This window comes from Xenopus tropicalis, chromosome 3, assembly GCF_000004195.4.
Source record: "Xenopus tropicalis strain Nigerian chromosome 3, UCB_Xtro_10.0, whole genome shotgun sequence".
NCBI lineage: Eukaryota > Metazoa > Chordata > Amphibia > Anura > Pipidae > Xenopus > Xenopus tropicalis.
In genome coordinates this window covers 101,935,145-101,949,195 of record NC_030679.2, presented here as the reverse complement: position 1 = coordinate 101,949,195, position 14,051 = coordinate 101,935,145, and the positions used below count along the sequence as shown (strand labels likewise).

The 14,051-nt window shown below is 36.1% G+C and overlaps 1 protein-coding gene across 14 annotated transcripts in view; it reads right to left on the bottom strand.

The window, feature by feature from the left end:
• The window catches only part of myo5a (myosin VA), a 99,270-nt gene that overhangs the window by 36,711 nt on the left and 48,508 nt on the right, over window positions 1–14,051 (bottom strand). For 7 of the 14 annotated variants that reach the window (XM_031899180.1, XM_031899183.1, XM_031899185.1 and 4 more), the window contains exons 9-21: window positions 12,385–12,491; window positions 11,839–12,104; window positions 10,801–10,882; window positions 8,623–8,763; window positions 7,725–7,850; window positions 6,384–6,467; window positions 5,318–5,320; window positions 4,863–4,865; window positions 3,867–4,031; window positions 3,662–3,759; window positions 2,911–2,997; window positions 2,665–2,773; window positions 1,236–1,447 (exon numbers count right to left, since the gene is read on the bottom strand). In XM_031899180.1, the coding sequence (XP_031755040.1) occupies window positions 1,236–1,447; window positions 2,665–2,773; window positions 2,911–2,997; window positions 3,662–3,759; window positions 3,867–4,031; window positions 4,863–4,865; window positions 5,318–5,320; window positions 6,384–6,467; window positions 7,725–7,850; window positions 8,623–8,763; window positions 10,801–10,882; window positions 11,839–12,104; window positions 12,385–12,491 (1,483 nt within the window). The remainder of the gene's footprint in view (window positions 1–1,235; window positions 1,448–2,664; window positions 2,774–2,910; window positions 2,998–3,661; window positions 3,760–3,866; window positions 4,032–4,862; window positions 4,866–5,317; window positions 5,321–6,383; window positions 6,468–7,724; window positions 7,851–8,622; window positions 8,764–10,800; window positions 10,883–11,838; window positions 12,105–12,384; window positions 12,492–14,051) is intronic. The other 7 variants (XM_031899182.1, XM_031899184.1, XM_031899190.1 and 4 more) reach the window with 2 other exon arrangements.

The following is a 14,051-nucleotide window of genomic DNA, read 5'->3' as shown; positions in this document are numbered from 1 at the left end:
ACTTTAAGTATGCCAGTACAGTACTTTTTGAAGGTCACAAGGAGCTGCCACAGGAAATTGAACTAGAGTCTCTAGTACGAGATCCGACATCAAAGGTTGATTACTTAAATGGATACTTTCATGATTTTTACAGTTTACTTCTAAATTACACTGTTTCCATGGAAAATAATTCACTCTATCATTTCAAATGTTCTGTTTTAGCTGTGATATTGGTGTGTAGGCAGCCATGTCAGTGCATTGTGCCCGAGTCTGAGCTTTCAGAAGGAGCCAGCGCTACACATTAGAACTGCTTTCAGGTAACCTATTGTTTCTCCTTCTCCCATGTAACTGAAGGAATCCAAAGCCGGACTTTCTTACTACTGAGTGCTATTCTGATATCTACTGGGAGTTGCTATCTTGCTCCCTTCCCATTGTTCTGCCGATCGGCTGCTGGGTTGGGGGAGATATTACTCCAAGTTGCAGCTCAGCAGTAAAGTGTGACTGAAGTTTATCAGAGCACAGGTCACATGGCTGTGAAGAATATGGGTAGCCATGTAAAATTTTAAAATGAAATATAAAAAATCTGCTTGTGCTTTCTGCTGGAGAAGCTCTATTAACTGATTTGCTTTTTTCAAAGCACGTTTTCCATGATAGTATTACTTTAACCTCTAGGTCAGTTATAGTCCCACTACAAACTTAATTCTACATCATGTACCCTTTACTGTTGGGCTCTAGGCAGGTACCTAAGCAGTAGAATTGATTTCCTATTCTGAGATGAAGGGGCAGATGTATGAAAATGTGAATGAATAGAACATGGGTGAGTTTTTATGTATTAAGTTCTAAACTCACATTTTGGTAAATCTGCCCCTAATTGTGCAAAGGCAGTTGCAAAAGCAAAAAGGTGAAAAAGTACCTGAAGTAGCATTGGTTGGTTCAAAATACATTGTACAAAGTAGGGATGGAAGGGATGTATATGCAAAGGCAGTTAAATGTTGGGAGAGCTATACAGCCTTTAGTGAGATTCACTCAGGATTGCTGGGTGTGCTAGGCCATGTGCATAACAATCTACCCTCTGCTTGGGCTCTGCTAAACGTCAGGTTTTAATTGCAGAAAAAGTAAACACTCTACACCCCCCTAAGTTCTACTTCAAAACCACAAAACTATATTTCCTCCATGTTCATTAAAGCCAACACCAATATTGCACAATATGTAAAACAGAATTTATGAACCAATGCAGCTTCTGGGGCCTCACTTACCATCGTGCCTGGTATCCTCTGACGTAGCGCTGGATTGTTATGGCTGCTTTCCTCATGCGCAAGTATTTCTTCCTCAAAAGCCATCCTCGGATTGTCTTCTGGATCCTGATACAGGCCATTCTCAGCTTGTCTGCTCGGATCTTCTCCAGATAGGCCACTTGGCCAGCACGGAAAAAAATCTTTGTCTTACCAAACTGGTACTTATCCTTATCCTGTTACCAATAGAAACCCAACACATGAATTGGTTGTGAGAAAGAGAAACTAAAATGGGATAATACCTGTTCTAAAGTCAATTTAAAAAATTCAGAAGAACAAGGGAAAATTACAAGCAGTTCAATCCAAACTCTGTGGGGGCCACAGATAAATTCATACAGTAACTAGATGAATCAGTAGATTAGTCCACAGAATATTTTTTAAATTTAATGTTTGTATGCGAAAGGAAATCATCCATTTTTTGCATGTAAGCATTTTATGCCTGCTGGGTTTTATTATTACGGAGAAAAGGGAAATCGTTTTTAAAAATCATTTTTTTTTAATTAAAATGGAGTATATGGGAGAGAGAGCTTTCTGGATCACGGATCCCATACCTGTACTGGAAAATCACCAAGTAGGTCATATTGAACATCTGTATTTTAATTACAGAGGAAGCAGAACCTGCAGCTGCAGGGGAGCCCAGGAGTATAGGGAACCATGGGAAGCCCTAATTAATAAGCAATTTCAGTATATCTTGGTACAACAGGTCAAATTGCCAATATGTTGGGGCCCTAAATTAAATTTGCCATCGGGCCCAATAACATCTAGCTATGCCACTGATCAGAAGTGTATTACTTTTAATAACACACAGGTTTCAGTAAATGATTTACCACATGCTATTCATGGCTGCTTTAGTTTAGCTCTGTATGTTTAGTTTCTGTAACAGAATAATTCACCTCTTGCACCTCTGATAATGATTCCAGTGTGCAGTCAAGCTGTAAAAATGTCTTGCTGCCCAATGCTATCAGCAAAATATTGCAGATTATCATTGTGGCATCATTGAGAGGCTGACAGAGAGACTAAACCTTGAAATAGATTTTGTAAGCAATAGTTTAGACAACAGCTGTTGCTTGAATTAATGCTCTACATCAACCAAATACAGGTCATAAAGGATGCAAATAATGCTCTATGATTGATTTTAGATTGATATAAATCTGATTCAATAGTACTGCATTTCGTTCTTTTAATATGTGTGTTGTGTCCAATTTGCCACACATCTACTAATCCACTCCATAGAGAGTTTACTGCTAATGACCTAGATTCACACAGTCAAACTTTGTTGCATATGGTATGGCATATTGCACATGGAAAAACTGTGCTGAAGACTCAGGCCTAAAATGATTATAACTACAAGCTCTATTAAAAAATATATATTTTTATAAGAAGTTTGACGTACCAAAATAAGCTTCTCCAGAACATTTTTGCAGGTTTGCTTCCTATCACTGAGGACATCTTTTTGCTTCATTAAAACACGATATCTGCTAAAAAATTCCTGATATGTCCACCTATGACATGAAAAATAAGGAACTTATTAGTGGCTTGAACAGTTAAGCTCTGTGTAGCACATATCTATCCATTAAATGAACTAGAAGTATTACATTATGGCACATTACAATGTGGAAATGGAAAATGGGGGGCATACCTAGAAGGAAATCCAGCAGCACTGATTCGGATGGTTTCCAGGACGCCACAAGCCCTAAGCTGCTGCACTGCTCGTTTAGAGTCAAATCTACAACAGGGATTTAAAAATTACATTAAAAAACAAATTAGTAAATAAGCATGTCTTTTCTTATATATTCTAGTACAGAATGTAGTGTACACTGAAGTAAGATCTGCACAAGTAGGCAGAAAAACTAGGTCACTCCTCTAAATGTCACCTGTCCAGATGCTTTTTCTTAGCCACATTAGGTCAACATTTTCCTACTCAGAATAATTGCTAAGAGTCATTTTTATAACATAAGACTTAGTTTAGAATTAAAGAGGCAGTGCACCCCCATGTTTAACATGAGTTCAATGACTCATGTCATTTGCTGAGCAAATTTTTCCCTTTTTTTACTTATCACCAGAAATCATTGTTTTTTATTTCTTGAGCTAAACAGGCACAATAAAGCTACTCCAGTTGTGTTTCTTAGATTACCAGTATACAAGCCCCTCCCTCCAACCTTTGTTGTGACCGTTTTGTACACAGGGGATCTCTAATGTGGAGTAGCTGTAATATCCCCACTGTTTAGTTAAAAAATGACCCATTCTAGTAAGATACTATTCTCTACCAATGTAACACAATAAATGAAATTTCCGGTTCTAAATGTTATTATAGAGAACCATATATAAACAGTGCAGCAACTCATTGTTACATACATCCAATGGATTATAAGCACACACAGTTTACATACGTGAACGGGTACTTGAAGTCATTTGGCTTAATGCAACGGACATAATGTGGAGTTGTGGCATTGAGAGTCTCCATCAGAAGGTGAAGGGAATTTCTGAACTGCAACAGAAACGAAAGACAGTGTCAGTAATCAGAGCAGACACTGGATCTATTTAGACATCAAACTGCGGGCAAGAGTTGTACTAGATATCGTTTTGTCATATTACCTGATGTCCTACAGTTTTTTTATGCTCCTTGCTTGTCTGTTCAGGCTTGGGCTTGAGGGAACGCAGACCAGTGCGGGATAGCAGAGTACGGCCTGAGGGTGGTGCAGAAGATGTAGGGCTCAAGATCTGCTCCTCTTCTTGGAACAGTTCTGTTAGCAGTGTAAACTAGGGAGGAATTATACTTCATTAAGAATAAATATGTAGGAATATAAATACTGTTGTATATTGTCTTATCCTTTTATTGTTTGTTTTTATCATTTATTTTTCCCCTTAAATATTGTGGGCAATATAGTTCCAGGACATTACTAAGAACATTTATTCTCTGCATATCAGTGGAATGTTGTCAAGAGATCCATTCCTGCCTACAAGAGGCGCTGCTGTTATCCGTTTAATGCGGTCTTTCTCCTGTCTGCTACTTTAAAGTTGTATCTGGTTGGCAGGCTTATTATTCTGTATGTAGAAATCACAAGAGATTGCACTTGCGCATAAACAAACCCATGCAAATGATACATGGTGAGGTATGGTCAGTTAGGTGGGCAATTTTATATACAGTAGTAATTCTCCTGCACAATGCATTTAGTAACAACAATGGGGCTCCCTATTTCACACTACTATACACAAGCAACAATGTAACAGGTGAGCCCAACTGGCACACAAACTAGTAAAGCGGAAAGAAACAGATTTTCAGACGTGCAAGGTAAAAATAAAATGAAGCACTTCTAGTTCCTAGGACCGGCCACAGAGAGCCAAGTACCTAGTTTGTCGATGTATTACAAACATAGAAAATACACTTAGCAGGATTTAAATAGGTAACATTGCTGCTTTACTGAAACCCCTAGGACACTGAAGAACTTGATCTATTCCGGTGGCATGTACCATGCTGTTGATAGTTCAAACCCTCCCTACATCGCCACGCCATGCAATTAGAAGCAAAGTATTATGGGCCTGCTACAGGAAAGCAGCCATTTATTAGGGAAGCTTGTCAAGAGTTTTTACCTTCTGATGAGCATGTTTGAATGGAATATGGAGGAGAAAAAAAAAGAATAAGACATACCAGCTACAATATTTAAAAAACACTATTAAAGTTATATTAGAACTGGGCCACAATAACAATATCTATAGACATTAGAATAACAATATTTTATGCCCATAACACAAATATACAACAGTTACTGGCAAACTGTGATACCCCAAAGCTCTTGCATCCTTCATCCAACCTAGATACATTCTGTCACATCCAGCTAACAATTCTACTATATTTTAAGTTCAGGCTTTATTGCCTGTACTGCTCTATAGATAATCCCAGGGACACTGCAGAATTTAATCGTGTCATGATGTTGATGGTTCCAACCCTCCCAATTGCCCCATGCCATGCAATTAGAAGCAAAGTACTGTGGGCCTGCTACAGGAAAGCAGCCATTTATTAGGGAAGCTTGCTTAAAAGATTTTACCTTCTGATGACCATGTGTTGAAGGGGATATGGGGAACAGAAAAAAAAGTGAATAAGACTTACCAGCTACAATACTTAAAAAGTACTATTATTTTTGGTAAAATATGAGAATTATAAGAATTACACTGTGCCAGAATTAGCATAAGTCCATAACATAAATCTAGATCAGTTGTTAGTAAACTGTGACACTCCAGAACTCTTGCATCCTTCATCCAACGTATATATGTATATATATTCTGCTGCATACAGATAACTATTATGCTACATTTTAAGACTGGGGTGAAGAAGAAGAGAGAGTTGTTGACCCCAGGATGATAGGTACTTGCATTTAGGGCTGGCCTTAGGCCAACTGAATATGTTAGGTCAAATCAGGACCTGTGCCCATGGGGGCACACGCACACTGGCATATCTGACAACACCAGCTGCCTCCCTCCAGAGTGTCCATAATATAAATCACACATAAGAATAAATTATTATGTCTGTGTGGGGCTTGGAGCTGTCTCTGTGTCTTGAAATACTTCTGAGCCATAGAATGCTATGAAATACAGTGTTATGACCTACTTGAGAGCCAGTGAAATAAAGGGGAGATAAAATACAAGGATCCATAATAAGAAGGCATACAGTTAACAGTCATATTATGAGTGGCGTTTTCTTCCCAAAAAGTAATACAGGTATAGGACCCGTTATCCAGAATGCTCGGGACCAAGGGTATTCCGGATAAGGGGTCTTTTCGTAATTTGGAACTCCATACCTTAAGTCTACTAAAAAATCAATAAAACATTAATTAAACCCAATAAGATTGTTTTGCATCCAATAAGGATTATTTATATCTTAGTTGGAATCAATTACAAGGTACTGTTTTTAAAATTCTGATTACTTGATTAAAATGGAGTCTATGGAAGACAGGCTTTCCGAAATTCGGAGCTTTCTGGATAAGGGGTTTCCGGATAAGGGATCCCATACCTGTACTGTACCCTTACCAATAAAGATAAAAAATCCAAAATATGCACAAACTGAATGTCAGCCCTGGCCCCCAAATACAGAATAAAATATTTTTCAATACCAACCTTACTTGCTTTCAGCACTTTAATTTGTTCTTCAAACACTGTATCTTTGTTCTTTTCCAGAAAACCTTCACACTGGTACTCTACCTGAAAAGAAAAGCAAGTTTAATGCAATGATTGCCACATTGGGGCTGGAGAATTCAATACACTGGCTGACGTGTACGGTATTCTGATATACTAATGCAGTGGTTTAGCTCATTGTTACTTAGCTAATATCAGTAGGTTTCTTCCATTTCAAGGGTACACAGTTGAAGGGTGTGACACTGTTAAAGGTGTTGTTCACCGTTAACTTTTAATATGATGCAGAGAATAATATTCTGAAACAATTTGTGATTGCTCATGTTTTTATTATTTGTAGTGATTCAATTGTTTTCACAATTCAACATTTTTGTTTAGTAGCTCTTTAATTTGATGTTTCAGCAGCTATCTGGTTGCTAGGGTCCAAATTACCTTTGCAACAGAGAGACTGGTGTATAAATACGGGAGGACCTGAATAGAAAAATAGTTAATAAAAAGTACCAATAACAGTAAAACTGTAGCCTCACAGAGCAATCGGTTTTTGGCTTCCGGGGTCAGTGACCCCCATTTGACAGCTGCAAAACGTTAGAAGGTGGCAAATAATGAAAAACTATTAAAAAAAATAAATAATGAAGACCAATTGAAAAGTTGCTTATAATTGGCCATTCTATAACATACTAAAACTTAACTTAAAGGCAAACCACTCCTTTAAAGCAGCATGCTTTATTTTAATGCAGCCCACAAAAACAAACAATAAAAATGTGCCTAATTTAAAGAAAACATAATTTTCAGCAAGTTTCTAAAATTAATAAAACATCATCAAAAGGTTTTAAAGTTTTTATGCAACAGTGCAATTGGTTGTGGAAAGGTCAGGGACATACACCCATAAATACCTAAAAGGACACCATGACTTGCTTTATTTAGGTGCTTACATTTTCTCCTTTGTTTAATCTGTCCAAAAAGTATATTTATTAATTCTGATTAAAAAGCTGTACTTTTCTTGCCAGTGTCCTTGATGGCCAGATATCAGCTTGTTGCTTCTGTGTCTGGCTCCATATGTTGCTACTTTTTAGTCGCTAGGCACCATGTTTTAGGAAACTAATGTAAAAACATAGACTCTTAACACGTAGCATTCAGGTCCTACCTCTGAATTTATAATCTATGAGTGTTAAAGTGATAATTCTCTTAAAATATTTCCCATTTTTCCACCCTGAGAAGCAGCATGTATTTAGTAAAACCTTTACCTACTTGCTTGTAAAACCATCTATAAGAGAACAGCTATTATTTTACTCTTACTGAGCACTTATATCACGCAGAGGACTTTACCTTGTCTGCAAAGTGTTTGATAATAAAAGCCACATTAGACAGACGCGGCTTTTCAAATAATGCAGATTTTTTGAGATGAGTATTGTATAACTTCTGGGCCCAGGTGCTGTCTGACCCTTTGGGCATCTGCAAAAGAAAACAAGAACAACAAATACAGTTAATCAGGGTTTAAATCCAATTAAATGGTCTTTATAGTGGCTAAATTGTTTACAGAGAAGGTAGTCCTTAAAAGGACCATTTATAATTCGAGGAGTAGCATTCAAAGTGTTGTTGGACAAAATGCTCAAAGCAACCGGCACAGTCACTCACTTCATGGACTGTTGACCCACCAATTTAGGAAATATCACATCGGATCAGGTACGGGCTTTTCCAACTTGTTTCTATGAATGTCTGGATTTACTCAAAGCTTGTGTGGGAAAAGTGGCAGAAAAGTTGCAAAAATTACATTTTTTTTGGACTTGTCACATGAAAACTGCAACTTTTTTGAATTATTGCGCAAAAAGCAGAGTCAAAAATTCGAAACCTCTACAGTTAAGAACAAAAGAAGGATCCTCCAGGGAAGGGACATTTGCCATTGGCTTCTACATGATCTCGGCAAGTTTTAGCTGGTAAATTGTTGGATTCAGATTTATAGCCGTTTAGACAGATAGTAAAATCTCAGAAAATTCACAACTTTTTCTTTACGACTTTTAGTACTAAAAATGCAAATTGGGAAAAAAAAACACCCAACAGTTAGTAAATGGCCCCTAATATCTTTCTTCCCCCTTAATGCAAAATAAATTCATATAACTAGATAAGATAATTACATGTTTTATTGGAGTAACCTATTATTTTGCTATCACTTTTACTTAACAGGCAAAAATCAACAAATAAGTAATTTAGCTTTCACATCACCAACCTTGCATTCTTCATCAAGCAGATCCAGAATACCCATTTTTGCTTCAATAAGATTGATACAAGGTTGGTTATCATAAAAATCAATCAATGTCCATGGAATTTGCTCCTTCATATATTCTTCTTGCTCCAACTTAAAAACATGCTGAATGAAAAAAAAAATGTATTCTTTCATTATATATAATATATTCATAGAGAAGATTCAATAAAATACATAGTTGGTGGTCAGTAGTCAAAGGCTTGTTGCCATTAAAAACCAAAGCTTAATAATTAAAAAGATTCAATAAAAATCAAGACATTGTTCATTTCCTGTGTGTAGAAACAAGCCCATTATGCTAGAAAACAATTAGGTATTAAAAACCAAACCTATCCTGATTATTGTAAAAATGCAATATCCCTTATCATTGGCCCTGAAAGAACAGATAAAGAGCTGCTTTAGCAAAACACTGTTCTGCCTATCCTTATAATACATTCATCAATGTTCAGCTGTCTACTTTCAGCTATCTCTCTTTCATATATATATATATATATATTGGTTTTTCATATAAATAAATAAATATTTTGATTTATTTGTCAAAGACCTGTAAATGCAGAACCTTTTACTTAACAACATTACAAAAATAATGTATTCTATGGGTTTTTTTTTAATAATTTGGTCACCAAATCACACAATTTCATTAAAGGCATGAGATAAGGACATAATACTCATGGCCATTCCCTTAGCTTGTAAATGAAAATTAATATGCAGATAAGCTGCCTGTGCAGTACACCCAATGGAATGAATTGACCACAAGCAGTACCCTCCCTTGCCAGTTGTTACAGAAGTAGTCACTCTGAGATAAAATAAAGAAAAAACATGACATTTAAAACTGAGTAAAGATATTAGATCTGTTATCAATAAACTAGTTATCCAAAAAAATGGTAAAGTCATTGTCTACAAAGTGCATTTTATGCAAATAATTCTAATAGTTAAAAATGATTTTTTTTGTAATAATTAAAGAGTATTTTTACTTGATCCAAACTGAGCTAAATGAATCCATAATGGTAGCAAAACAAATCTACTGAGTTTAATTAATGTTTGAATGGGGATCCAAATTATGGAAGAATTTCTTATCCAGAAAACCCCAGGTCCCAAGATCCTATGCTTGTAGTAGATTTATATTTAGACACATTTCTTTAGAATTAGATGGATTTATTCTACAACTCTATGTTCTAGATTTCATGTCATGTTGGATATTTTACATTCAAATGCGTGTGGTTTCATGTAAAATTCTTCCCACTGACCTAAGGCAACATTTTACATGCTCTTAATAATCAGAAGGTAGCCAGACAAAAAGAATGTGCTGAAAGGAAGATTTTTTTTTTTGAAAAACCTGTTTTTAAAGTCTTTTGTGACATCACCCTAAATAACTACATAAACATACAGCTTGTTTTGTGGTTTCTTTCTGTCAGTACTATAAATCTATAACTAGTAAAAGGGGATCTCATTGTCAAAAAAATGTTTTACCTATACGTGTAAACAAAGTAATATGCTGTGAAAAGCAATGTGATTCTGCAGGAGGTAAGGATCATTGGCCAGTCAGAAAGTGGATCATTAGGACCCCTACTTTTTTTAGGGTTGTCATGCATTTTGCTTCCTGGTGTCCTGGTTTCCTTCAGATGTCCCTGTTTTACTTAAATAATAAGTAAAAATCTAAATATTTGTCATAAGGCTTTAAAAACTAATGTAGCCTTTAAAAGTGACATGAATCGTAAAAACATTAACGGCCTGATTTGAGCATTGCATACTTCCCACTATGGCTCCCTTTTTGTTTTGCAAAAATACGAGAGCTAAAGAACCAGACACTTTTCATGAAATTTGAGATCAGCCTTGAATGATCGAATTTGTGCTATATGGTCTGCCATGGAGGCCTGCCAACCGAAACAACTGGACTGGATAAGGATATGTTAGTGTGGTATATCTAAAGAATCAAGCCAGCTAATTCAGTCATGTTTAATCCAGCTGCCTAACAGTACATTCTTGTCTTGATGTTCAAACATCTCAGATTATATAAGTAAGGTGAGTAGGAGCTGAGCAAGTATATAATTTATATTAGTGCCAGAAAACAAAATATCTAATTCATCTAAACTCCATTTTAAACCAATCCAATGTTAACTAGAAAAAAACATTACACACACTCACCAAATTGAACTGCTGCTGGAGCTTTTCGTTAGCGTAGTTGATACAAAATTGTTCAAAGCTGTTGATTTCGAATGTTTCAAACCTAAATAATGATGAACAGGTTTAAGCTGGATGATCTGATCATGCATTAATGTCTGAGTACTACAGTGTTGGTCCAACTACAGCATAGAAAGCAACCATAATATTTCCTTTGATGCTACTAAAATATTATTTGCCTGAATTATTTAACTGTATAAGGAATAAGTAAACAAGGTTATGTCCTGCTTATGCCCCCATTATAGAAATCCTTATTTTTAAGGAACATATCGCATATGCACCATGGTTGGCCTAGATTTTTATCCTAATGCAGTTGAAATTAAGACATCAAACATTTGGCTGCTTAAGGTTAATTTATTAAGGCTCTGGTATTAGTTAAAGTAACGATTATGAGGTTTTTTTTGGGTTAAAACCTTCTTTAGAAGTGTAACTTTTGGTCCAAATTCATATTAAGATTACAGATATAGGAAAGCACTGGTGTATTAGCCATTGGTCTAAGACTATTTGGGACAGAAAATAAATGATTACCCAAATGTTACTCTAACTGACCTTCAAGCTTGGCATTCAAGTGTATGTAGGAGAGCACTGCCACTCAAATTAGTATTCAGAGATCCCCCCACCCCTCCTTTGGCCTTCACAGGGCAGCAGACCCACAGTTTGAAAACCACTTGGTCAAAGGGATATGGAAAATTTCCCCTCAAAGGTAGAAATGTAAGCTATGGACAGGAGATTATGTTGTTTTAAACCAGCACTGTGGGCTTCTCCCATTCATTGGTTCTTTCACTCCCATAGCTTTTGGGCCACATTGTAATTAAATGATTTCATTCAAATCAACAGAAATCTAGGGCCTACAGTTGGACAGTCAACATTTTATTAAAATTACTATGTTATCCTCAAGCTCAGCGGACTATAAATTCTACATGATCTTTCATATTTGGATAAAAGAGAAACCATCCCAAACAATACATTTTTAGCTAGAACAGAACAAGAAGCTGTATATACCCATAAATATCAAGGACTCCAATAAATGAATTCTGCTTTGTTGAGGAATGAAGAGCTTTGTTGACATGACACACAATCCAGTTAAACAAGAAAGCATATATATGTTTAGCCAGGGCATCTCTGGCATTGGTGGCCTGTAGCCTGGAAATGGGCTTGATGTAGGTCTCAGCAGCAGTAACAAGCTTCCTGTGACACAGCCAATGAGACATCTCTTCGTACTCCACACCCATGAGGTCACAAAATATATTAAGGGGTGCGTGTTTTGGCTGCAATTAAGGAAAACACAAACTTAGTGATCACCAGTGGGATTTAATAGTTTAACAGAAATTACAGTATACTTCTAAACTGGTTAATAGGGACATAGAACATGGGTAATAACAAGTTTGGTTGCTCTGGGTTACCAGATCTGATGCAAACAGCAAGGAACATTTACTAGTGTTCTGCTTGAAAAGGTGATAGATTGTATGGATTACTAGACAAGGTGTACAATTTGTGATTTATTACATTGCATTCAAGAAAAATTCGTCATTGTTTGTTTTTACTTACTGGGACTAAACAGCTATCTGAATCCCGAGACTTAAATTCCACATTACCCAGGTGAAGTATAGCAGCTAAAATTCTGAATATTCCCATCTGATACGAGTCTCCAATTCCTGAGAAAATATAAGGCAATGTTATCAAAACTACACACAAGTGTAAATATTGGTTAAAAACACTTATACTTTAGGATGGGTATCTGTATAATAGTGTGCCAAACGGCAGTAAATCCTATGCATGAATTTAGGTACTGTAGTTGCACTTGTAACAATATTTCAGTCTCTGTAGTCTACAAAATGATACTCAATAACAGTGAATTTGTACCTTCGGGAAACATATTTCTCAAAATAATTATCACTTACAGAGACGTGATATATGCAAAGAGCTTACACGGATTTCCATGGCAACCACAGAAAGGAAGCTGTCATACATTTTTTCTTTTACTTCAAAAGAATTAGAATAATCATGTGCATTTTAAACATGGGAAAGGCGACACACCACCCCAGTGGAACTACAACAGATGCCAAAATAATTAATTTATGATGTTTTATGTAACATATCATGTTCAGATCCAAAGCCTCGTAGTTTATTATTTAGCCAGATGGATGTCCACCTGTTAAAGTGACAGTACACCCTTTTCACTTCCTGAGCTCAATGAACAGGAAGTGTGCTGGACGTACTTTTTGACTAATGTTTTATTTACAAACAATTTATGGTTTTTATTTCTTGAGCTACACAGAGCTAGTTTAATATATCCATGCACAATTTCAGAAATCATCAAAGTATCAACAATTACAACAACCTTTTTGGCACCCTTATTATCAAGAATATGAGCAATACTGCTGCAATATACATTCTATACAACAATGAATTTACGTTTTTCAGCCATCACAATATGGCTCCACACAAGTCTAGATTAAAAGGATACCCCTGCCACATAACTTCTCCATTTTATCATTCATTTTTATAATCCACTCAAGCTTCTAATGTTCAGCCTTAGCTAGAGCTTCACCCTCTTGGACACTTGTAACTAAATTGGATACAGACCTTCCAGGAAACAGTTTGGTTTAAGCAGGGTAAATGATCATTCTCTTTGAATTATGAGAAAATTGTCCTAATTCTGAGTATCTATCAAGAATCCTTGCCATGAAGCAAGAATTTAATTAGAAATAGTAGTGGGCAGGAGGAAATACACCCCTCCTCTAACCTTATATAACACCGTTCTTAGCTTGACATGATTAGAATTATGTTCTCTGTTATCTAGCATTATTAATATTCAGAACTGTACACAGTATTTCATACTGAAAGAGTGACTGATTTATGTCTGGTACCCGAGAGGCACTGAGACTTGCTCACTGAGCAGGCTCCACCTCAAGTCACTGACTAACTAAGAGGTTAGAGAGCTGAATAGAGGAAGTAGAGTTCTGGCTTTTATGTTAGACATCTGCTCATTCCAGCTTTTATAGATTACATTTTTAGTTAACTATGATAGAAATGTTTGTCATTTTATTTATTTATATATATATATATATATATATATATATAGCCTGTTTTATTTTTACACTCAACTATTCCTTTAAAAGGTGAACAACCCTTTAAAGTGGACCTGTCACCCAGACATAAAAAGCTGTATAACAAAAGTCCTTTTCAAATTAAACATGAAACCAAAATTCATT